This window comes from Apostichopus japonicus, chromosome 7 (assembly GCF_037975245.1).
Source record: "Apostichopus japonicus isolate 1M-3 chromosome 7, ASM3797524v1, whole genome shotgun sequence".
Lineage (NCBI taxonomy): Eukaryota > Metazoa > Echinodermata > Holothuroidea > Aspidochirotida > Stichopodidae > Apostichopus > Apostichopus japonicus.
Window position 1 is genome coordinate 5,915,513 of NC_092567.1, and position 24,655 is coordinate 5,940,167.

At 40.3% G+C, this 24,655-nt stretch overlaps 2 protein-coding genes across 13 annotated transcripts in view; one reads left to right on the plus strand and one right to left on the minus strand.

Moving 5' to 3' along the window:
- The window catches only part of LOC139970045 (uncharacterized), a 289,538-nt gene that overhangs the window by 227,642 nt on the left and 37,241 nt on the right, over window positions 1–24,655 (plus strand). The window lies entirely within an intron of this gene.
- The window catches only part of LOC139970080 (uncharacterized), a 496,120-nt gene that overhangs the window by 197,676 nt on the left and 273,789 nt on the right, over window positions 1–24,655 (minus strand). The window contains exons 1-6 of one of the 12 annotated variants that reach the window (XM_071975728.1): window positions 20,829–21,062; window positions 19,593–19,757; window positions 16,982–17,129; window positions 15,071–15,176; window positions 13,675–13,760; window positions 10,605–12,256 (exon numbers count right to left, since the gene is read on the minus strand). The exons of 2 other annotated variants lie outside the window; for them this stretch is intronic. In XM_071975728.1, the coding sequence (XP_071831829.1) occupies window positions 12,191–12,256; window positions 13,675–13,760; window positions 15,071–15,176; window positions 16,982–16,999 (276 nt within the window). In that variant the 5' untranslated portion in view covers window positions 17,000–17,129; window positions 19,593–19,757; window positions 20,829–21,062 and the 3' untranslated portion in view covers window positions 10,605–12,190. 9 more of the 12 variants (XM_071975726.1, XM_071975730.1, XR_011793923.1 and 6 more) reach the window with 9 other exon arrangements.

Sequence of the window (24,655 nt, forward strand, 5' to 3'; positions counted from 1 at the left end):
ACACACTGTTTTCTGAGACATTGCTTCGTGATAACATGTACCGAGATACCAAACTAATAGGTAGCGTGGTTTAGATTACAATTCTAACCAGTACTTTACATACGGAGTAGTACTACAACATCCTTAGTTTAATAGTGTAAGTATAAATGCAATGTACAAACAAAACAACAATAACTCACTCGTTTAAGTTCAGCTGGAGTCTAGCAATGTATTATATTATATATAAAGCATTATTATACAAGTATAAATGAACAACGAAAAAATGGCTGGGAATGAAAAACAAAGAAAAAGAGGATTTTAAGTTTTAAACAGTAAACAATATAGCATCTCATGAATAATCATCAACCAGATACATACACATGAGAGGGTATAAATACATCTTATTCAGTGAATTATGGTTTAAATTACCTTTCGCGTAAATGTTCTGTATGTAAAGGCGAACATGAATTATGAATGGTTGGGTATAAGTCATAGACATAACCGAATTATACAATCGCTGGCCCATACATCATACAAAGTTCACTAATATATTGGTCACTCAGCCGCTTGAGGAATTCTTTAAAAGAAAAAGAAAACGTAAATACCTTGTTCTGCAGAGTAAAATTGGTTATTAATCAGGAAAACAAGATTCAACCATAGCAGTACCATTTATGTCGGACACCACCAAGAAAACCAATTAAATCCCTTTATAAATCGAGTGATTGCTTCTGAAGGAAGGTCCATTACACCCTAGCAATCCCTACCTATAGACTCTTTTTAGGCTTGCTATTGTAAAGTGATGTGAGAAGTCATTTAAGTTTAAGGTTGGGACGATTGTTTTATTCAATTTCCAGTCAGCATTTTGACCCATTACATACACAGTAGGCAAATATGACGTCATTCGGTCAGACCACATAATATAGCTTGTATAGGCAAGCAATACTAACTAAGAAAATCTGTCGTAAACAATTGTCAACAATATAAGTACGGTTCATTATTATTATTATATATTAAGTAACGACAGTTAACGATAACCCTTGTGTATGGTATATTCTCTACAAACAATGGCAAGCCAAAGGGGGAGGGGTAGGGGGAGGGGGGAAGGGTGGTCGACCGCCCATCGTCCTTCACGGAATTGTTGTGGCGTTCAGCCGGTGCATAATTACACCACTGCTACAGTAATCCGTCTCTTTTTCAACCTTAAAAAATATGTATTAGCAAAGCCTTGCGCTTAGAACTACTTATATGGATGACATTTATATTCTAAATACGCCTCAAAATGCACCAATTGACGTCTGAACTTTTATTGGGGGTGGGGAGGGTGGTTGGACCCTGGACCCGCTACGTGATAGTCGGCTTGAATGACCACGGGGCATCATCCTCTCATTTATGAAATCTTTGGTTCACATCTAGTCCTTTTTGGAATGGTTCAGGTTCCTAACTTAATCCATCAATGGGCAAGTTTGAATATGTCCTCCACTTTTGAAATCCTGCGCACGCGTAGCTGTCTATGACCCTGCAGAGAGCTGTAGTACATGACTATCGGGCCATACAATGTACTGTCTGTGTTGCTTCATACCTTGCAAGGAACAGTCACGGAATGAAGAGAAGGTAGCTGTCACTGAGTTCTTTGGTATAACTTGATCTGTCATAATATATAATGAATGTATATCATAATTGTAATTAATTAATCATAATCAGGGAGCTGTTACATATAGAGCTCCCTGCTATAATTAGGGAGCTGTCACTGAGAAGAGCTCCCTGCTATAATTAGGAAGCTGTCACTGAGAATAGCTCCCTGCTATAATAAGGGAGTTGTCCCTGGGAAGAGCTACCTGCTATAATTGAGGAGCTGTTACATATAGAGCTCCCTGCTATAATTAGGGAGCTGTCACTGAGAAGAGCTCCCTGCTATAATTAGGAAGCTGTCACTGAGAATAGCTCCCTGCTATAATAAGGGAGTTGTCCCTGGGAAGAGCTACCTGCTATAATTGAGGAGCTGTTACATATAGAGCTCCCTGGTATAATTAGGGAGCTGTCACTGAGAAGAGCTCCCTGCTATAATTAGGGAGCTGTCACTGAGAATAGCTCCCTGCTATAATTAGGAAGCTGTCACTGAGAAGAGCTCCCTGCTATAATTAGGGAGTTGTCCCTGGGAAGAGCTACCTGCTATAATTGAGGAGCTGTTACATATAGAGCTCCCTGGTATAATTAGGGAGCTGTTACATATAGAGCTCCCTGCTATAATTATGGAGCTGTTACATATAGAGCTCCCTGCTATAATTAGGAAGCTGTTACTGAGAAGAGCTACCTGCTATAATTAGGGAGCTGTTACTGAGATATCTCCCTGCTATAATTAGGGAGCTGTTGCATATTGAGCTCCGTACTGTAATTAGACATCGGTCTTCGAGAGAGAACCCTGTTATAATTAGGGAACCCCCTCGTTATTATATGTAGTTTATGTGTTTGCATACGTATATGCATACAGGATCAAAGTATCAACATATAACTATATCAGTGATATAGTAAACTGTTTGTTTGTTATGTAAATATCGAGTGACGGAAGGCTATATACATATTGTGAGTAGCGTGATATATATTCAGATTTTTATCGCCGTTACAAGTAAACATTACACGACGATTGCATATATGTTTGCATGGACTTAAGTGTGTTCTAACACTGCAGGTACACAGTAACTCAGAACAGAGCAAAATGAACGAATGCTACACATTTCATGTGCGATACTTCCTCAGCGCTAACTTAGGCCTCAAATCTACAAGTCATTCACTTTCTTTGAAATGAGCGTATAAAATAGAGATGAGAGACGTTGGAGGGGGGGGGGGGGGGCAGAGGTGTGAAAAGGTGAAAGATAGTTTCACTAATCTAGGCATGTCTTCGTATGCAAGCTTCATTTTCATCATGAGACTATATCCTCGCTGTTCGCGAGTCAGGAGAGGAATTAAAATAAATCGAGGCAGATAAAGGTGCTCATTTATACATTGTGTACCTCTGTGTCATGTTCAGACCAAGTTATGAAATATTACATATCATAACCAACACCTCAATCGTGTCTAAGCACTTAATTATATAAATGTAATACTCCATTCTCTCATATCAAATCCGCCAACTTCTTGTCTAATTTCAACATTCCTGGTGGACAAATATGGAACGCGAAAAGGGAAACCATATTTCGTTGTCTAAACTAAGTTTGTTGCTGTCTAAACTAAAGTTGCTGCTGCTGTTTTATCATGTTGTTGTCTAAACTTACGTTGTTGTCTAAACTTACGTTGTTGTATAAACTTACGTTGTTGTCTAAACCTACGTTGCCGTCTGAAGTTGGTTCCGTTGTCTACTTACGTTATTGCCCAATCACGTGATATAAAAATATGGGCTACTCGCGCGAAATTCAACTTGCGCTGTATATACATACACGTCGTTAATTTGCTGACCAATTACGAAATAGTCAGTAAGATTGACATGTATCCCAACCCAATTGCAAGCCGGTCAACGCTCTCCACCATGCTACATACATGAGCTGACCCCGCCCACTTTGCTCCTCTAGTAACTTCCCGTATATGCGAAGAACAAAGGCGGCCTTGTCCATGGGACTGTTTTCCTAAACCCAGGCAGCAAGAACCTACCCCCTGCGTACAGTAATCATATGAAGCCCATATGGTAAAGCAATTGTTGAACAGCGCCGATGGCAACAACGTAAGCGCGAAAAGGGCAAACTGATTTCGTTGTCTAATCTAAGTTTGTTGTTGCCTAAACTAAAGTTGTTGCTGCTGTTTCACCATGCTGTTGCTCAAACTCACGTTGATGTCTAAAATTCCGTTGTCTAAACTTACGTCGTTGTCTAAACTTACGTTAAACTTAGCAACGACATAAGTTTGCCCTTTTTGCGTTCCATAGATAAATGCATTTAAATCCCCACTCCCACCCCCGAACGCTACTAACCGATATAGTGGGGGGTGGTAACACCGGATTGTTAGCCTGCGTATCCAGGGGGGCGTTGGAGGCGCGGGTAAGAAAAGGAGGAGAGAAAAAAGGAGAAGAAAAAGGAAAAAAGAGGGGAAAAAAGAGGAGGAGAACAGGAAGGAAGGGAAAAGAAAAAGAAAAGAGAGAAAAAGGAGAAAAAGAGGGAGTAGAAGAAAAACGCCAAGACACCGGGAAGAGAAAGAGGAACAGTGACATCATTACAGCGCTGGTCCCTATTATATACACAGGGTAGCCAGTGACGGATCAAGGATTTCGGAAGGGCGTTTGCCCCACCCTACCCCTTACACCGACAATTCCATTGTTGACGTTTCCATTTTTCCTCTCTCACTCATGATCTATATACTATATATGGTCTATCATAACGCGTGTGTGTGTATATACGCCTTAAACAATTGCAGAATTGTGCTATGAAACCAACTGTGGCTGGTCTCGAACTCGACCGTGTCGTCGGGGAACATGACGCATTTCGGGAAGGGGGCGACCGCCCCCCCCCCCTTCAGCATATTTTTTTTATGATATCGCCAGTAATTTCAAAATAGAAAGTGCTTAGATGCAACTTACAAGGCCTGGGAAGTGTCGTTTCCAGCGATCTGGGAGGCATTTTCGGCCAAAATTTTCTTGTACGCTTCGCGCCAACAAATGGTCCTGGGTAGTGCCATTCCCAGTGATCTGGGAGGCATGTTCGGCCAAAATTTTCTTGAAAGCTTCGCGCCAACTTATGGTGGCGCTACGCTTAGATAATTTGCCTACAGGCTTCGCCCCTCCCTTGGCAAATTCCTCGCTACGCGCCTGTTCGAATTTGTAAAGCAACCGCAGCAGATATCACATCATATCAGTGAGCATGAAAATGGCGTTCCAGGATGAACAGCCTCAAAACTGTCCGACTTGCCCGAAAAAATAACCAAATTTTTTGGCGCGCTCTGCCCGCGTTCAACATGTTATGGTCAATATCATATAAACAAGCATCGGTTATTTACCCTACATCGCATGCCATCGTGTACCGTACGGTCCGTGAAAGTTGCGCAGTGTACCGCGGGATGCTAATGTAAACAACGAAATGTCTTATGTAGATGGAGAAAAAGGCATGGAGGTCCAATTATGTCAAAGCTCTCTTTTACATTAGAAATGGCGAATTAGGGGCTGCAGCCCCCCCCCCCCCCGCCTCCTACGCCTATGTGTGTAGTGTTCGGTTTCGGAAATATCTGCTATTTTTTTCATTTCCTTCAACCAAGTTTTATAATAGGCGTTATAAGAGGTTTTAACATGGGCGGCGATCCGTACTTCCGAGTGGGTAGATATGACCTTGTTGACTATCTAAGCGTAGCGCCACCATGAGTTGGCGCGAAGCGTACAAGAAAATTTTGGGATTAACAAACCCTCTAGATGGCTGGAAACGACACTTCCCGAGGTTTCCAAGCGGCATATACCCAACTTTAAAATAGGGATATCATGTCCGAAATATCTCATAATCAGGATTCAAAATACTTTTTTTTAAATTTCGGGTGTTATTTTGGGAAAATTGCCCCTGTCAATCTTGTTTCAGGCGCTACGTTAGAATGTTCGAGAGCTCTTTTATATTATTCGATGAAGAAAATGGCCTCATGCAGGCTATTATAGCAAGGGCGTAGGAACCGGGGGCTGAGGGGGCGCCAGCCCCCCCTCCCAGTTTAAAATGTGGAGGGGTGGAAGTATCATTCCGCCCTCCCGCTCGCAAGTCAGAAAACCCCTTTTTCATTTCCAAATGAGAAAAAATCTCATTTGGAGCACCAAATTGCATCTAAGGCCAGGTGAAAATGCAAAATTATATACAAAATGGAGTGGGTGGGTTGAAGTGTGCTATATTGCACCAAATTGCATCTGAGGCCCCCTGGAAATGCAAAAAAATTCCAAAAGGGGGACATCCCCTCCCCTTAGACCCCTCCCCCAGGCCGGCCATCAGTCTTCAGCCCCCCCCCCACTCAAAAGTACCTTCCTACGCCACTGTATTATAGGCCTATACACATGCAATACACAATAACACATAGTTACATTCCTAGGTACCGATTCGATTGCTAGGGCTTCCAGGTGAAACGTGTATTTAGCATTACCCTGGTAACATGAGATTCTCAGTTGTACGAGGGAACATGTACGTGTGTAGGCCTACTATTGGGCCTATATGAATCATCGAGGGAAATGAATCTGGAGGATTCATGTCAATTGGGCGCGCGCGTACCATGCAAGGAGGGTCATGTGATGTGTTCCAGGGTGGTACTAATATATTACTCTCCCCATTATGCATGATGATTTCACCCAACTAGTACGTAAATGTGTATGCGTGCTTAGAGCAGCAGACGACGTGCACCCGTTACCTAGCAATAACCTTGCCTGTAGCCTGACGTGATAGCTATATTCCCGTCGAGCAGCATTAGGCTCTGTTCCATGGAGAATTCCGTGGTTGCACTGAACTAAACATTTCCCCACAGCAACACGTCCAGTTCAACAATCCTTTTCGACAAAAAAATCGTTCTTGAAATACAATTCAGACATCGACATTTTCCGCTGCAAGCCCAATGTATCTATATACTTGTTCTGTGCCAGCATGTCTAACGTTAGCATTATTAGCACTATTTCGTAGGCCTGAAGTACCAGTACCTTCTTATGCCGTTAGTTCCCATGTCCGAACCGACAAATCTTTCACGAAGTCACTAACACTATTCTCGAACTGCTACAGAGAAATATCAGTTTGGTACTACCCTGGAACACATCACATGACCCTCCATGCATGGTACGCGCGCGCCCAATTGACATGAATCCTCCAGATTCATTTACCTCGATGGATATGAATACTAAGAGGGTGCATATATGTACTATATCAATACCGTGGGCGCAATAATACATTTTGTTGTTAAAGGGCCAATGAAGTCTACAGTCAACTACTGTATTCTTGCTTTATAAAGACGCTTTATTTGAAAAGATCGCACTGCGTTTATGTTAGGCGAGAAATGAAGCTAAAAGAGAGCCGGACAATAACGATGATGCATAAATGTTGGCATGAAAATATTCTTATCCCTGGCATTTGGTGGGGGGGGGGGATATGGTGTATTACATCCCCTCCACCCATTTTCATGGGGGATATATCCCCCCTTCCCCCAGGATCGCCGCCCATGGGTTTTAATATTTGTACACCAATAAATTAACTGTGTCTGAATTTTCGAAAATTTCTGACCAACATTCTTTATCACACTTCCCTCTACTCGTGCAATTTTGACCGGTCTGTTAGGGGTTGAAGGAGGTTTTTCTATATTGGTTGTCCGTAGATGAAATTTTGTGCAACATTATGGGTATGTTTTGAAGTGAGTTTATTCACGAGAAATGTGAATTTTCAAATTCTGAACAAATAATGGGCTTGGAACCTTGAAAAGTGAGCCTGACGGATATTGTGGGCCGCGACCTTGAATCACCTATAAAAAGCAATGATCCACAGGACATGAGATGAGGTCGAACATGATTTGTGACTGGTGACAATCTTCAAAAAGGTTATGGATGGAAAAAACACTATCGGGAAATACTTGCAAGGTTCTCAGGCAAAAAGTGTACATCTAGTTGGTCATTTTCAAGCCCGAGAGGTGCCATTTCCGGTGATCTGGGTGGTATCAAAACCAGGAATTTTCTTGTACGCTGCGCGCCAACCGATGGTGGCGCTCCGCTTAGTAATTCGCGCCCCCCGGGTTAGAAAATCCTGGATACGCCCCTGGTTAGGATAATACTACTTAAAGTTTCTTCCTTTGTTTTGAGATGTGACAGACTCGAGTTTTGCGAACATATTGTTTCACTAATCAGTTATTTCTACAAATTAACAGTAGACAGAGATTAGTTCACCAGTATATAGGCATAGGAGATAAAGCTACACACACAACCAGCTGCTTTAAGCTAAAATAGAAAATGCTCTGATCAGGAGCATCAATCCGAATTGAGAGTTGGGTGGGGGGGGGGGGCATAAATAGGAAACATGAATAAACCGAAGGAGTCGACTTAGCGCAAAGCCTTTTTGGGTGGGGTTCAGGGGCGAATCCCCGCCAGTGGTCCAGGAGTCGGACTCTACAAATCTTCAGGTTTACTTCTGTTTGGTGCCTGAATTGATGTGTCATTCATAAATATATTTAATAAAAGTCACATTTGACAAGATTAGCCTTGAATTAAAAAGACTTATCTATTTCACCTCCTGATGTAACTTATGGCATTAATCATGATTATTCAGATTTAAACTTAAACCCAAAAGGAAACATCTAAACTTTGAACACAAGGTTATCTAGTTATCCAGACATCTACAACATGCACACATATGGTATTATAAGTACATTTGAAAAGCACTATTTGGTATTTAGGCACATTCACTTCATCGGAAACAACAAATCATAAAAATAAAGATAAACATCAGGGCCGTAGCCTGGGTAGAATTCCTAGCAGCAGTTAAGGAACATCGAGAAACAATATCGTCCAAATGTAACATAGCGATGCTTTGATGTGCGGATATACGGTACCAGGCGCTTTCTCAAGAAATTTGAGTGGGTTGGTCATTTCCAAAAAGGGACCGTCATGACACTATCTAAGGACCTACTGTGGGTAGGGGAGGGGGAATGAGCTGAGTGAGTGGACCGTGTATTCTTAGTAAAACATTGTGGCACTAATATAGGGGATAACAGTGAAACATACGTAATAAGTATATTTATGAACCGTAGTTTCACGTAAGACTGCTACGCTGTTCATGCAGGTTAAATCTTTGGAGCTCTCTACCTTTATTTTTATTATAATCCCCCTCTGCCCCAGCCAGCCCCCCCCCCCCCTCTGAAAAACCACCAGAAACAGTAGTCGCATCAGAGATCGTGAATTTACGTGATGAGCAGTTAAAGTAAACCTTATGTTACTTGACCGCCATTCCTACACTACGTGCCTAGAATCTCAGAGTTTGCACACTACAGACTAATTAAATCAGAAGAAATGATATGAACATTTATCGTAGGCCTACTTTCATTTAGAAAGTGTAAATCTCAAAGGGCAGCTACCCATGCGCAGGCTACGGCCCTGAATACTAAACTACTGCGTGTAAAGAGCAATGCACTGACCCTGTTAGGAAGGATAAAAAAAATACCGTTTATAACCATCGTCCCCTCCATCCCCCAAACCCCTTCCATCTCCTCAACCCCCTCTATCTCCCCAACCCCACCATATCTCTCAAACCCCTCCATCTCCCCAACCCCCTCCATCTCCTAAACCCCTTCCATCTCCCTCACAACCCTCCATCCCCCACCCTCTCCAACTCCCCAACCCCTCCATCCCCACCCTCTCCAACTCCCCAACCCGCTCCATCTCCCTCACACCCCTCCATCCCCCACCCTCTCCAATTCCCTAACCCGCTCCATCAAACCCCTCCATCTCCCTCACACCCCTCCATCCCCCACCCTCTCCAACTCCCCAACCCCTCCCTCAAACCCCTCCATCTCCCTCCATCCCCACCCTCTCCAACTCCCCAACCCGCTCCATCTCCCTCACACCCCTCCATCCCCCACCCTCTCCAACTCTCAAACCCCTCCATCCCCACCCTCTCCAACTCCCCAACCCACTCCATCTCCCTCACACCCCTCCATCCCCAACCCTCTCCAACTCCCCAACCCCTCCCTCAAACCCCTCCATCCCCACCCTCTCCAACTCCCCAACCCTCTCAATCTCCCTCACACCCCTCCATCCCCCACCCTCTCCAACTCCCCAACCCCTCCCTCAAACCCCTCCATCTCCCTCCATCCCTACCCTCTCAAACCCCTCCATCAAACCCCTTCATCTCCCCTCCATCCCCCACCCTCTCCAACTCTCCAACCCCTCCCTCAAACCCCTCCATCTCCCTCCATCCCCACCCTCTCCAACTCCCCAACCTGCTCCATCTCCCTCACACCCCTCCATTCCCCACCCTCTCCAACTCCCCAACCCCCTCCATCAAACCCCTACATCTCCATCAAACCCCTCCATCTCCCTCAAACACCTCCATCCCCACCCTCTCCAACTCCCCAACCCACTCCATCTCCCTCACACCACTCCATCCCCCACCCTCTCCAACTCCCCAACCCCTCCCTCAAACCCCTCCATCTCCCTCCATCCCCACCCTCTCCAACTCCCCAACCCGCTCCATCTCCCTCACACCCCTCCATCCCCCACCCTCTCCAACTCCCCAACCCCTCCCTCAAACCCCTCCATCTCCCTCCATCCCCACCATCTCCAACCCGCTCCATCTCCCTCACACCCCTCCACACCCCAACCTCTCCAACCTCCCAACCCCTCCCTCAAACCCCTCCATCTCCCTCCATCCCCACCCTCCCCAACTCCCCAACCTGCTCCATCTCCCTCACACCCCTCCATTCCCCACCCTCTCCAACTCCCCAACCCCCTCCATCTCCATCAAACCCCTACATCTCCATCAAACCTCTCCATCTCCCTCAAACCCCTCCATCCCCCACCCTCTCCATCCCCACCCTCTCCATCTCCCCTCTCTTTCTCCACTCCTCTAACAATTTATTATATTATACGTAAAGATAATTATACAAGTATAAATGAACAACGGAAAACTTTCTGGGAATAATAAACAAGAAAAGAGGAATTAAAGTTCAACAGTAAACACAATAATCAGCATCTCATGAATAATCATCAACCATATACATAAACATGAGAGGGTTTTATTACATCATTAGCCTTAACTAACCATCATTGGAATTCATTACATTCTTATTAATTAGGTGTAACATTACCTTTCAAGCTAATGTTCGGTCCACATAGAGGCGAACATGAATTATGAATGGTTGGGCCTACATCATGGACAGAAGCGAAGTATACAGTCTCTGGCCTTATACACCATATAAAAGTATGTTAATATATTTATCACTCAGCAGCTTGAGGAAGTATTGTTTATAACACAACCTCCATTCTTTCTATTTATAACGAAGACCAACATTGTACTACAGCAGTATTGATAGAATAAAAAATATGACCATATATAGTAATCAAGAAACATGAGGGTGGAATGTGACCAGAAGAGAACATAGAACAGAATAAACAGATACATAGAATATGATAATAATATATGTAGGGTTAACAGAAATAAATGGCTAAGATTCAACGCATAAGAATTCTCTTAAGTTTGTAAAGTGATGCCGGTCTGGTGTATGGCAAGCATCAGAGAGCTTCAGTTACAATATTATTTAAGGAACATTTCACAAGAGTAATACAGTGGATTGGACAGCAACTGAACAGGTTCTGCTACCCCTCTCTCTCTCTCTCCACACTGAAAACATAACATAAGTTAATGTAAGAACATGGCACAACAATATTGTTGACTGACCACAGCTTACTTTAAGTTGTGGACAGCAATTAGAATCCTTAGATAGACGTATGGCAACATATATTTATTTATTAGAAATGATAGCAAATTTAAAGCTATGGGTATCCGATGACTGTCAAATTGCTGCCTACTCTACACAATGTTTCTCACATATGAACTCACTACATGTATAACACAGTTCTATGTAACTGATTGATCTCAACAAGAGTATTTCATTTTTGAAATTTGGAATTCAGCATTCAACAATTTAGTCCTGGGTACCCAACAAACTGTGACTTTCTATGTACCTGCATGGTAACTCAACATGCTGATAATAAGTTGGGGTTGATATGTTACAGCATGCCAGAAAATCTTAGGAGTAACCCACAGGTGGCAATGCACATATAACTTCAAAGACTTGATACTTCATAGTTTCTCAATTTCAAACACATCCCTGATCAGACCAAGGTACATACTACAAAAACTTAGCTTGCTTGGAATGTCGGCAATCTTTATTTTCTACAGAAGTAGAAGTTTTCTTATGAACTGTTAATTTAGGTATCTATTAGTAGCTGTCCCCACTTTAGAGAAATCTTCAATCCACCACTGCATACTACAATATAGTAGTTATGTTTAGTCAAGTTTGTTAGCTCTACACAATTAAACAAGTGGAATCTTAGAAATGTCATTTGATGTTATTTATAGTGCTAATTAGGCAAGCTGTCTTCACCTACATATAGCCTGTAGATTTCATCAAAGGAGCCCAACACAGCCCATTACCATTTCACAAACTGACTGTTGAGAAGTAGTATGTAAAGTCTCACCAGACTCACATCCACAAAGGAAGTTATGTCAGCAGTGATGTGTTCCTACTTGACTTTTTCTTTCACTTTCTTGGAGGAAATGCACAGAAGAAATGTTGAAAACCGTATCACCTGGAGGTTAAAGAGAAAATACACAATAACTCAACTTTCCATTCACTAGATTTATCAAGGTGAAAATTCATCAGGTCTGTGATCATTTTTGTAACATACATCAACGTCTTCCCTTGTGTCTTATTAATAAGTATATATGAATAGTATAGAGCTGTAATCTCAGGGCAGCAAATATATTGTTTTTAGGAATATGTTTTGCATCTGATGTAAGCAATTACAACACTTGTAGTGGTAACTGATCAACTCCATGTTACCGCCCAAGAATTGTGTAGCCCCCCACCCCCCTCCCCCCGATAAAAGACATCTTTTGACAATTGCTGGAAATTTTCTACCAGATTTGTGAGCTATCTTCCATAATATTGCAACAGAAAATAAATGTAGAAAGCACATGTGCTGGAGTTTCCTGGAAATATCTCTTAAATGGCCAGTATTATAACTGGAGTGCAAATAATGTACATCTTAAACAGAACACATTACGAGAATCCTTCAACACTGTTGACCAATGGCTAAGAATGGAATTCTGAATTACTCTGATTTTTACTCTGAGGACATGCATATGGTCCAGACGGTTCATGCATGTTTTTTTATTACTGACTGAAAACAACATATCCACACATTACAGTAAACCCACTAAAGACTTCCATTTGTAATCCCTTAATATATAGCTCATTGACAAATGACATAAAACCTAGATTATCTTCAGATTTAAATTTGACATCAATTTTATTGGGTTTTAGATGTACTGAGAGGGGAAGGGTAGGAAAGGTTAGACTGGAAACAGAGATTTTATGGTTCCTGTTAGTCATTCTACATAGTTCTAACTTAGTGTGGGTATTGTTCTAACTTAGTGTGTGTATGGGTCTCACTTTGTGTGCAGTGACTCTATTTAATTGTTAGGGCACATGCACTTATGAATTAAATTGATTGTTTATGAGCCTGCCATACATTTTACTGGATATTATTTGCGGCAATTAGGCTGACAATCCAGAGGAGTCTGGCTGCGCTGTTAAGACTGATTACTACCATTACCTGCCACTCAACACTATGACACACTGATAAATTAGAAGGGATCAAGTCATCTGAATATTTTGTTCCTTGATTTATGATGGCTACACAAAACAAAAAATGGACCCAGTATACTAAACACATACACCTCTTTGTGTACTTTTACACAATAGTAAGCAATACAATGTATGACATGTATTGCCTAATATATGGTGTATGTATGTTAGACTGAAGCCATTATCTTCTTCCCTAGGCCCTTAGGGAGTTTGCTGATCAAGCAAGATTCAAAACAATTACTGTTCCACCAGGATTAGGCAGTAACAAAATCACTTTCTACTTCAGAATCAAATCTAATTATAACTACAACCCAGCTTACCAGTCCTGCTATACACTAATTATACACTAATCATTACCATCAGCATATTGTAAGCCATTCTGTGCAAGATCCACATCATGTGACCCCCAAAGATCGTCTCAAGAAAGATTAATCCACATTTACCTAATGAGGAGATAAAGACAAAGACAATAAGAATCATATCTGAACTAGATGTTTTAATGCAAACGATAAAATCCCTTCTTTTTGAGTTTGCCTTTTTAATATTTACTCAACAGTTATTCCATTGCTCACAGATATACAAGCTTATGCTAAAATGACTCAATAATTGCAAGTTCATTCATTTTATTGCAAGGCGCTTTTATTTTAAAGTTGAATAATTTTTGGAAATTTATCCATAAAGAAAACAAAAGGCAAAACTTGGTAACATGTTTGCAATCCTATGGTTTAGACTAATTTGGTCAGCACACTTTCTAATTGACCACTTTTAACGTTGTTTGGTGCAGCAGGCCAATAAAGTTGTTCCCAAATTTCTAACTCTATTACTTTGAAGTCAAGCAAAGTTAGGCAATATTACTGGTCTAGATTGTTTTTTTTTTTTCAAACTATCTGTATACCAGTGTGAAGCAAAGGCTGCTCTATTACATAAATGTTAGTGTTTTTGCTTTCACAACTTTCCCAGTAACTTAATTTCCAACTTTGCCAATATGCAGCAACATGATGCACCCCCCCCCCCCAAACACACTCTTATAACAGAAAAACTGAATTACACAATAACTTTAAGAACAGAAACATAATACAAATGCATTAAAGATTTCAGATGACATAACATGCTGAATCCTAAAAGAACTTGTCATATTGTGTTGTAAGATCTTCTGTGATAGAATCGTAAACTTGCTAGTCATAGTGCAATACTCAATACCTATCATCTCCTTGACAACTATTTAATATGATGGGATAGGTGGACCTTGCCATAAATTACATAATATCCACTCAACCTGGAGACGTGACAATAGAAAGCCTTCATTAGCATTATATGCTCACACAGGAATGAAACTGTTACATTATGAAACAATGTGTGTCTAATGACCATTAAAATTGGTCAGATTTGAAAGATTAGAGATGTCCTTGGCATCAGAATTTTATCCTCTTGAAAACTACAATTATGGTACAATTTGTAGAGATGATGCTACAATTAGGGAAGCACTGAACAAAAGAGGTCTCACAGAATCCCTAAGACACAACTTTTAGCAGTGTTCTAACTAGATTGTTCATATTTTAGGTCTTGTTTTGCAGTGATTGGGGGTTGGGGGGGGGGGGTCCTGGATGATAGACTTTTCGGTGGGGAAATTTCCCTTGAGGGATCATCTGATATGTCATGGAGTAAATATATCCAATAAAAAACTTGCATTCTCATGGAGGAGGGGGATGGGTGGGAGGGGTAAGAATCAGGTGTTGGGCCATACAATCATTACCCTGCTGATGTACACTGTACATATTTCTTCCGAGAGCTGTTATCCGGAATTGAAACTGGTAAATACCTAAACAGGCTGATTTCAGGACTGAATAATTCCAGTTTACCTGATGATGAGAAAAAACAAAATGCATTTGGTCATCAGTTATAATGTTATTATTTATGTAAATTGACATCACCCGGTCTGCAAGTAGCTTCATTCTACCATGTAACATTGTCAAACACAGAACACAGCTACTATAAACATACAGTATGGTATGCTACTGTAGTTTCAAAATAAATCACTCAGTTATTATTATAATAACAATGTAAAGAAACTAAAGCAACTAGAATACAAATCTATAGACTGTACATGATGAGTTCAAGGTCTCATAATGCTCCCCACAGTGTATATACAGCTTACCTAATACCAAACTAATTGAAATATAAAGAAACATTAATTTGAAATTGAGACAAGCATTGAATCTTCAATACAAACTTTAAGCAATACCACTAGCAATCCAGTCTGGTTTATATTCAATTGAGAAACACAAGTAATAACAATGTAACCCTGAAAATAGATGGAGCCTGAAGAAAACATGATGACCGTTTCGGTCACATAATTTAGGAACCATTGGTTCACTGTACTGTCTAGAGGTTGATGAATTTGTAGGATTTATGAAATGCTGACATTGTACTATAATTGATTGAGTTAAAGTACATATTTTTCTATCTGCAGACTTTGACATATACTGTTATTTCATAACATGTTGTTCGGTGCAGTCCTGTTGTGAGAGGGTGAGGGTTGGGTGGAGGATACAGTTGTACGTCAGCTAAGTGCCCAGTGAAATATGTGATAAAGAATGATGTACTTTTAACTTTGGATAAACAAAGACTTAAAAAAAGTGGATCTGGTGACACAACTGTGCATGGAACTGTGCCTGGCTCTCTATGTTACTGGTTTTGTGTACACCTTATTTGAATGATGCTTCTTTAGCCTCACAAGATGTGATTGTGAATCTTAGAACTGGTGTGCGACAGTTTATCAGGAGTTTGGCTAAAAATAACAAAGAAGAAAAGGAGATCTACAAACCCAACAATAATCTTCAGCTGATATGATAGACATCTTTGAGATGAATATCAAAGGTGGAGTTGATTTGCATTCTACTGTCCAATTTTATAGTTCAAATCATATTTCCAATATTTAAGCAAATGCTAAAAACAGTAATCTCTACTGTACTACAGTCAATAAATATCATAACAAACATAACACAATAAATTTCAAGATTATATCCATAGTTGTGTGACATATGTGTGACCTACCTAAATTAATCAAGGTGTTCTTGTTTTGTTTGATGGAGTGTTCATTACAAATACTTCTAACACAAAGCTCAGCAATACAGACTTAGTTGACTTCTTTAATGTTTCTACAGCATTATGGAATATCTAAAATGGTATTTCAAGTTTTTTTAATTTTAATCTGAAGAAAATAAGTACCTAAACAGAACACATATTTGTAGGTAACCCAAGCTACTTTCATATAAACCAACAAGTTGTCTTCCAGTTTTACCATTCTGGGAGTGTCAGGAGTTCTAGAAGACTTTATTCATATGAGTCTAAAAGGCAAGTTTTATTTCAGTTTGGCAAATGGTAAAATGTACCAGAGGGTGTTGAGGTAGCTATTGTGTCATACTGTAGCAAGGTCATTACAAACATACCAAGTACTGGATTAATCCAGCAAGAATCCGATCGTTTTAATGTCCTTACTAGGGCGTAATCCTGTCAGTTGTATTTTGAGAAGATGAGTTAAAACTTTATATACATTATTTTAGTGAGAGTGAATGGGGATAAAAGAGTATTCCTCGATCTGCGACGCTATCCATAAAATCTACCACACATCTTTGAAACGTTATCAATACTGTTCAACACTTACCATTAATGTGATTACCATCACATGGAGGAAATATCAGATGATGAACCATTCATTGTCCTTGTCAGCACAGTATGAACGTGACTTCCATCGACAACTGGTAACTACAGGTAGAATAGGTGATCCCCTAATAGCTCGCTTCATATTTAACCTAATGAAGAGAAAAGAAAGTGATGTGAATGAGATTTGAGTCCTAATTATAGGAGACATTGAGAATGTCAATCAGAAATAGATACGTGAATGTCTCTGGCTAACTACCCTGCATACATGAACAATCACAGAGAAAAAAATACAGAAGGAAAGTACACTTCAGTTTCCAATAACCAGGTATTAAGTGTAAAAACAATTAGCCAGTTAAGCATCAAACTTGAACCGGATTGTCCGTTGTTTAGTGGAAGTGGCATATAAAGGTGTGGTGCAGTGATATAAATGAGCTCCCAAAGGAGAGTCCAACCTCACACAAACCCAACCATGCATGGTTTGGGCCTGACTGAGAAATGTGTGAGATTTCGCACCACTCTTTCGTATTGAGGACAGAATGTCTTTTGAATTTCCACTCATTAGGAGATAATTGTATCTAATTTAGTGTGTCAGCTTTGGTGGATGTGTTATTTTTCTTCATTTAATGGCACCAAGCCTCTGGAGACTGCATTGGCTACATTGACCTTGTTACATCACTCTCGGGGGGGGGGTCTCTTTCTAGATTTTAGATCACCAAAGGTTTATAAAGTACCCTGTTCAGCTGGTCAATAGCCATACAATATGGTTAGTTCTTTCTTTGGCAGATGAAGACACTTGTAGCCTCAAAATTTTGAGTTAAAAAGTTTTGAGATGAAAATGTCAAAATTTTGACTTTTGAGGTCAAAATCTTGAGATAAAAATTCCAAATATTGAGAAAGCAAATTCAAAATTTTGAAATTTGGGGTCACTTATTTTTTTTTCTTAAGCCGCCGTACTAAGTCGGTGAAGTTAGATCAGTTTAGAGACCAATTAGATTTCTTAAAACCAACTGCAGTGACTGGCTCAGCAATGTTTAAAAATTAAACAAGCATAAGTGACAATTCTTTATTCACAGAGCACATACTCAGATTAGAATGAAGTATATCCAATTGTGTTCTCTGTTTATAGTGGCTGGACTAACAAGGGTACTGCATTTGCTCTCCAAATCTTCAGTATTTTCACATAGTTTCTGGAATCTGCTAGCAATTTCGAGCACATGAGGACATGTCAGTAATAGAAATACTTAATCTAATTTTACTCTGTAGTTTTCTGAACCCTAGCCGGGTGCTGGGGGCTTCAGAAGAGCTCTGTAACATATCTTCTACTTCATATCCTCTTGTGCTAAGTATTAAGCATGTAAAAACATGTTAGAGAGAAAAATTTAATTTCTATGAAGTATAAATCTAAGCCCTGGTGGGAGTCCCTGGGGACTTTAGCTGAGGCATTCTAACTTTTCAGATATTTAATGTTCTCTGATAGTGATTTTGCAGCCCAAGTTGAGCCTATGGGGGAGGGGGGAGGGGGCAAGTGCTCGCCACCCTAATGGATACCAGTGCTTGTATTTGTTTGAATGCCCTCTAAATGTGTTTATTTTAAACAGCCTAACGAAAATATTTAGCTAAAAAGGCCTCCTAGATTGTTGAAAATGACACTTCCCAGGTCTTGTAAGCTGCTCTAAAGTTTTCTCAACATCCTTTATTTTGAGATCCCATGTCATGATATGGTCATCAAATAGTTTAGAGAAATAGAAGGGGAAAAAAACAGTCTGGTAAGTTACTTTGAAATATCATGACATATCTTTTGTGAGTTTGACACCGGCATTGACATTTTTCGACAAATCTGCAAATTGCGCGTGGAAAATAAGGAAAGATTGACTGGGCTTTCAGGCAAGTAACATGCTGAAATGGACCAAACTATATGTCAAACTGACATCATAGATTGCGTCTGAAATATTATTAGGGTGATAAACTGATTGGCCGGTAGTTCTCAGCGATAGAAACTTTGTTATTTTAGTGGTTTTAAAAGAGCATCAGGGTACGTCCGAGAAGTGAAAACCCGATTGAAAATGTAATGTTAGTATCGAGGCAATGACGCGAGCAATGATGTGAGAAACCTGTATGATGTCAGCATTTTTTACCTTTTAACATAATCTTTGGCATTCCAGTACCTGGAAACCACCTTTCTATAAGGGTATTTAGCTCACTAGCTTGTGTGATCAGTTAATGCGCACTGGTTACATGATCATGATTGGCTGTTTGTATTATTCAGGCGCGTAGCGAGGAATTTGCCAAGGGAGGGGCGAACCTGTAGGCAAATTATCAAAGCCGTAGATTCAGCATTGGAACTATCTAAGCATAGCGCCACCATGAGTTGGTGCGAAGCGTACAAGAAAATTTTGGCCGAAAATGTCTCCCAGATCGCTGTAAATGGCACTTCCCAGGCCTTGCAAGTTGCGTCTAAGCATTTTCTCATTCGAAATTACCAGCAATATCATAAAAATGTACAAAAAAATATGCTCAAGGGTGGGGGGGGGTCGCCCCTTCGCCACTGTTGCTAGCGGTAGCCAGCAGTTTTGGTGTATAAAGTCACAACAACCAGATTACTTCATTCTTACCATTCCTATGGAACTCTGTGCCTCTAAAAGTGTAGGGTACTGAAAGAAGTTTGATAGGGTCATGGGTCCTGATCTCCAGTACAGTCTCCGTCTTCATATTCACTAGAGGGTGTCTTCCTACGGTTGAATTATTACATCATGGAGCCGTTCGAGCCTCAGTGACTTCTAAATCAAAAGTGAAACACTAACATGATATTATTCAGATATTTCAGAATACTTCAGAAACAAAAGGATACTCACAACAAAGAAAAACCCAATTGTAGCAGTTCCACTTTGATCCAATCATTGATATTTTTAATTTAGTGAATATACAGTAAATTACCGGTACAGTGTTTGGTTTCTGAAGCTTTTTGAAAGTTCTTAGGAACTTTTGCATTCAGATAGCAATGTGACACTACAGCAGTCTTTGTGGGCAATCAACTTCACATGCTAGCTGTAAAGACCCCTACACGTTTAGTAAGTAAATTATGTAAAAGTGCATATTTGATTTGTGATATTGAAGCTGAAGATACGTCAATAGGAACTGAGCATTACCAGCAAAAACCCTGGAAATTCTGGATATGTTCCAATAATGGGTTGTCTTGGACCAGTATGGGTGGTGTAAAGCACTGCAGTATTTTGGGTGACACAAACTCCAATAATGCTTGCATATGATATTGAATCTCAATCTCTGGAAAACCTTGCGCTTCATTTGACCTTTACCCACTGGCAGGTTAGCACTTAAATCCACAATATCCCAGGAGAGGAAACAACTCCAGAGTACTTTAAGAATAGGTTTTTATGACTTAATTTGGCTAAAACCTTTCAGACAGTTGGATGATCTCGCAAATGCAGAACACTTCTTAAATGAATAATATGATCAAAATATTTGAAGAAGGAAAACCTCCCCTTCAACTTGTAACCAACTATAACAGGCAAGCATCACCATACTTCAGCTAGTCCTACATTGTGCTGAGTATAGGTCACGCTTTATGCTGGTATTGCATACTATTGAATATTATAACTAAAATCATTAGACTAGGCCTAAATTAGGCTGCACTTAGGTTATATGACTAGAGAAGACCTAAGCCATAACGTTGAACGTTATGATGGCATGTGAACCAATCCTTGTACGTGCACAGCCTAACGCTATGAAAGGAACTCAACTGATACGTGGGATTTCTTCTTTGACAATTGTAATATACTCCGTCTGTTTCTTTCAGTATCATGTTCACCATCTGGAATATGTTGCAATACCTTCATATCTAAGCCTGTACTGTAGCTTCGGGGAATCATTTCAAACAAACAGGGAAGTACAACCATTCAACCGTTCTCCAAACGCTGTTTACACTGTGGCGTTGGTTTGTTTAGATTTTGAAAATGAGACTTGTTCAAGTCGTTTTCCATGCCTACGAGGGAAATTCCCTTATTTTTCAGATAAATGGTCAATCTTCCAATTGAAATAATAGCAATTTACCACAAAATGGCAAATTCCTTAGATCTAATAAGTGAGGACTTCAACAATATGCTGCAAAATGTCATTTTATCATTTGCACCTTGACATTTGTCTGCTAAAGTTGTGTTCATAGAATAGCATAGTACAGCATCTTGAAGTGCCATCAAGACAGCAAGATAAACATGTCTTAGATATTTTTTTCAGCCTGGATAGGCTATTGTTTAACTACAAGCTTGGAAAATGGTCAATACTTTAACATTTCTAAAATCTTTTGAAATGACGAGATGAAAGCATTTGGCTATTTCAACATTAATCAGAAAATTTCCAAATTATACACTAGGATATGGAATTCGGAGGGGGGGGGGGGGGCGGGCGATGCAGACCCGTCAACTCCCCCGGTTTTACCGGGAGACTCCCGGTTTTTACCCGAATCTCCCGGCCTCCCGGTTTCATATTCTATTCTCCCGGTTTTTTAATGTTTCATCACTTGCGACATTTCTGAAAATAGCCAACAGTTAGTCCTATGCTTATTCGCGTAAGAAGTGTAATCTAAAAATAGATTGATTGTTTACAAACACGTTACGACTGACACAGTGCTGTGCGGGACTCTCAACCAATAGCAGGCTTCTTTGTCAGTTCTCGGACTTCACGCAATGTACGTTGGCCTTGGTAGAGTCCTGAATACAGTGCATTAGTACGGCGTGCACTGTGCATATGCCATGGTGCACTCAGTTTAATATATATATATATATATATATATATATATATATATATATATATATATATATATATATATATATATATATATATATATATATATATATATATATATATATTTATATATATATATATATATATATATATATATATATATATATATATATATATATATATATATATATATATATATATATATACACTTAACTTGTATGTATACGTGGCGCGGCGTACCATTTGTGTGCAGTTCGCATGTAGGATATTTGTATACGACGAAAAACAGTTAAGTTCTATGCCGACGGACACTTTACATGCGTCCTCTTCGCTGCTAGGTGAATATTACGTCTTTAACTACGATTTAAGAAACGGCTGTTTCAAACATCTCACCAAGGGCGGCGGAACCGGGGGGCACAGGGGGCACGTGCCCCCCCACTTTTCCTCAGGTTAAAAATGTGCCCTTTTTGAACATAAAAATTTCTAAATAAAAAAAGAGTTTACAAAGCGAAACCCACGTCGAATGAAATATTTCGGGAAGTTTTAAATGTTTACTACCATAGGCGTAGGAGCCCAATTTGATTTTGGGGGCTGTAACGACTTGCCCGAAAAATATTACCAAAATTTTTCGCGCGCTCCGCGCGCGTTCAACATGTTAATTTGCATATCAAATAGGCATGCGTCGGTTATTACATCGCATGCCAATAACATACAATCATTTGCCGTGTTATTACCCTTCCATATTGGTTAGGATTATTGGGAAAGTCGTTACAATAATAATGATCATAATAATATCAGTTTAACCATTGAAAAACACATAGCAAATTATTTTTCTTTCAGTAGGTGCCCGAAAAATTCTCAGCATATTGCCCGAATTTTCACAAAATTTGGGGGTTGGGCCCCCCCCCCCGCCTCCTACACCTATGTTTACTACCACAAGGCTTCTAACATTCTGCTGAGTGCCATTATGCATATTCAATTTGCCAACAAAATCCTAATGCATTTCCAAAAATGCCTTGCTATATTACATTGTGACTTTGTAATAAGCAGAAGCCATTTATAGCCTACTATGAATAATGAGTATAGTTTTAATATCCCTTAACCTACCCCATACTTTCGTTTTTTGACATATTTCATTTGCTTTCGTGCATGTATTGATCGCGTGTGCAGGGACGTGGACTTTATAATGATTTCACCTCATTTTGTCTCGAAAGAAAACTTGTTCCTTGTTTCCCAATTTGCACATTAGATATTGCAGTGCTAGTATGCATTGTTTCCTTGAGGGGGGGGGGGGGGGTGGCGTTGATGGAGTGATGTGTATACGCAAATAAGATAATACAATAAGAGTTATGAAGGGTACTAAATATCAGGCTGCATCAGTCCAATCGAATTTCTGCAAAGTGCCCTTCGACGTTGGTGCCCCCCAGATTAAAGGTGCTTCCGCCGCCCTTGCATCTCACTAATTCTTTCGGCGACTATTCATGGAGCACAATAGCATTTCCTGCGTATAAACTCGTACAGGGATTATACGCGGTATCTACGCGGCGTCTACGCGGCATTTTGTTTGTCAACGTCTTTATACGATCCTGTAGGCGTACCCATATCCAGTTATACGTGAGCGGTACTGTAAACTACACGTTAGGAGTATTTATATCATTTCAGTTGAAAATTACCAACCTCCCTATTTTCCCTTAATCTCCCTATTTTTTGGCCCTGAAAAAAATGTTATTCTCCCTATTTTGGGGTCAAACAGGTTGACAGGTCTGTGATGTTACATTCAGCTGAGAAGAAAGCCACTGCTACGGGTGTTCACCCGTCCCAGTCCCCCCCCCCCCCTCAGACTTTACCCTAAAAATATTTATTGGCAATAATGGTGTATGGAGCCAATTTAAGACCTAACTGTAGTCTAATTATGCTCAGAGAACACCATTTAAAGTAGATTTTCAAAACAATTTCAGGAGGCGGATCTACATAGGATTTGCCTTCAACAAGCCAACCAACACACCGCCACTTTTTTTTAAATTCTTCTTTCCATTCTAGCCTTTCCATAACAGTGAAGGACCTACCCAAGTCAATCGGAAGGAATTTTAGATTTACTGCTCCAACCCCCCCCCCACCCTTGAAATCATATATTACAATTGGGGTCGAGAAGGGGTCCCATTGTTCGAGTCCTTCGATCCGATTTCATCTGAAGGCCCTATAGGTAGCCTCTCATCAGTTTATGACAATAACGATATATGCCCTGTTATATGTAAAGTACCGTAGTACATAGCCTATACATCTGATATTAAGATGTGGTACATGGCTACATGTAGGTAACATGCTATAATGTGTACCTCTTTGTGAGGCATTATTGTACATAGGAATAATAACTGGTTGGGCAGCATGTCCACCCAACGGCTATTTACCAAATAACTGGACGGGCAAGACTGTATTTTCTGATTTTCCATGCAATTGAACAAGAGTGATTTTAACATCGGTTAGTTCAGTTTTCAAACTTTACACTAGTATTCTTTAGCACAACCTTAAGTTTAGACAACATTTATAGTCTAAATACGCCTCAAAATTGTTTCTGCCGGAGGCCCCCCCCCCCCCACAACACCCTACATGGAATTGCATTCAACGACTCAACAGCAACACCATCATAACTTTCGCCACATATAGTCTGACCATAAAGGTTCATTCCCCTTCCTAAATTGATCGGGAGAATTTTGGAATGTGAACCCACGTTACTGGGTACTAAACCATACAGGAGAGTTGATCCTTTTTCAGGATTGGAGAGGCAAACTTACCGCTTATGGACTTAATCAGAAATATACACAAATTAGCCACAAGATGTACCTACTCCTTTATGTTCTACACCCTTCCCCATATCTATTTAGACATGTGACAAATCACTTGATTGGCGTAGGAAGGG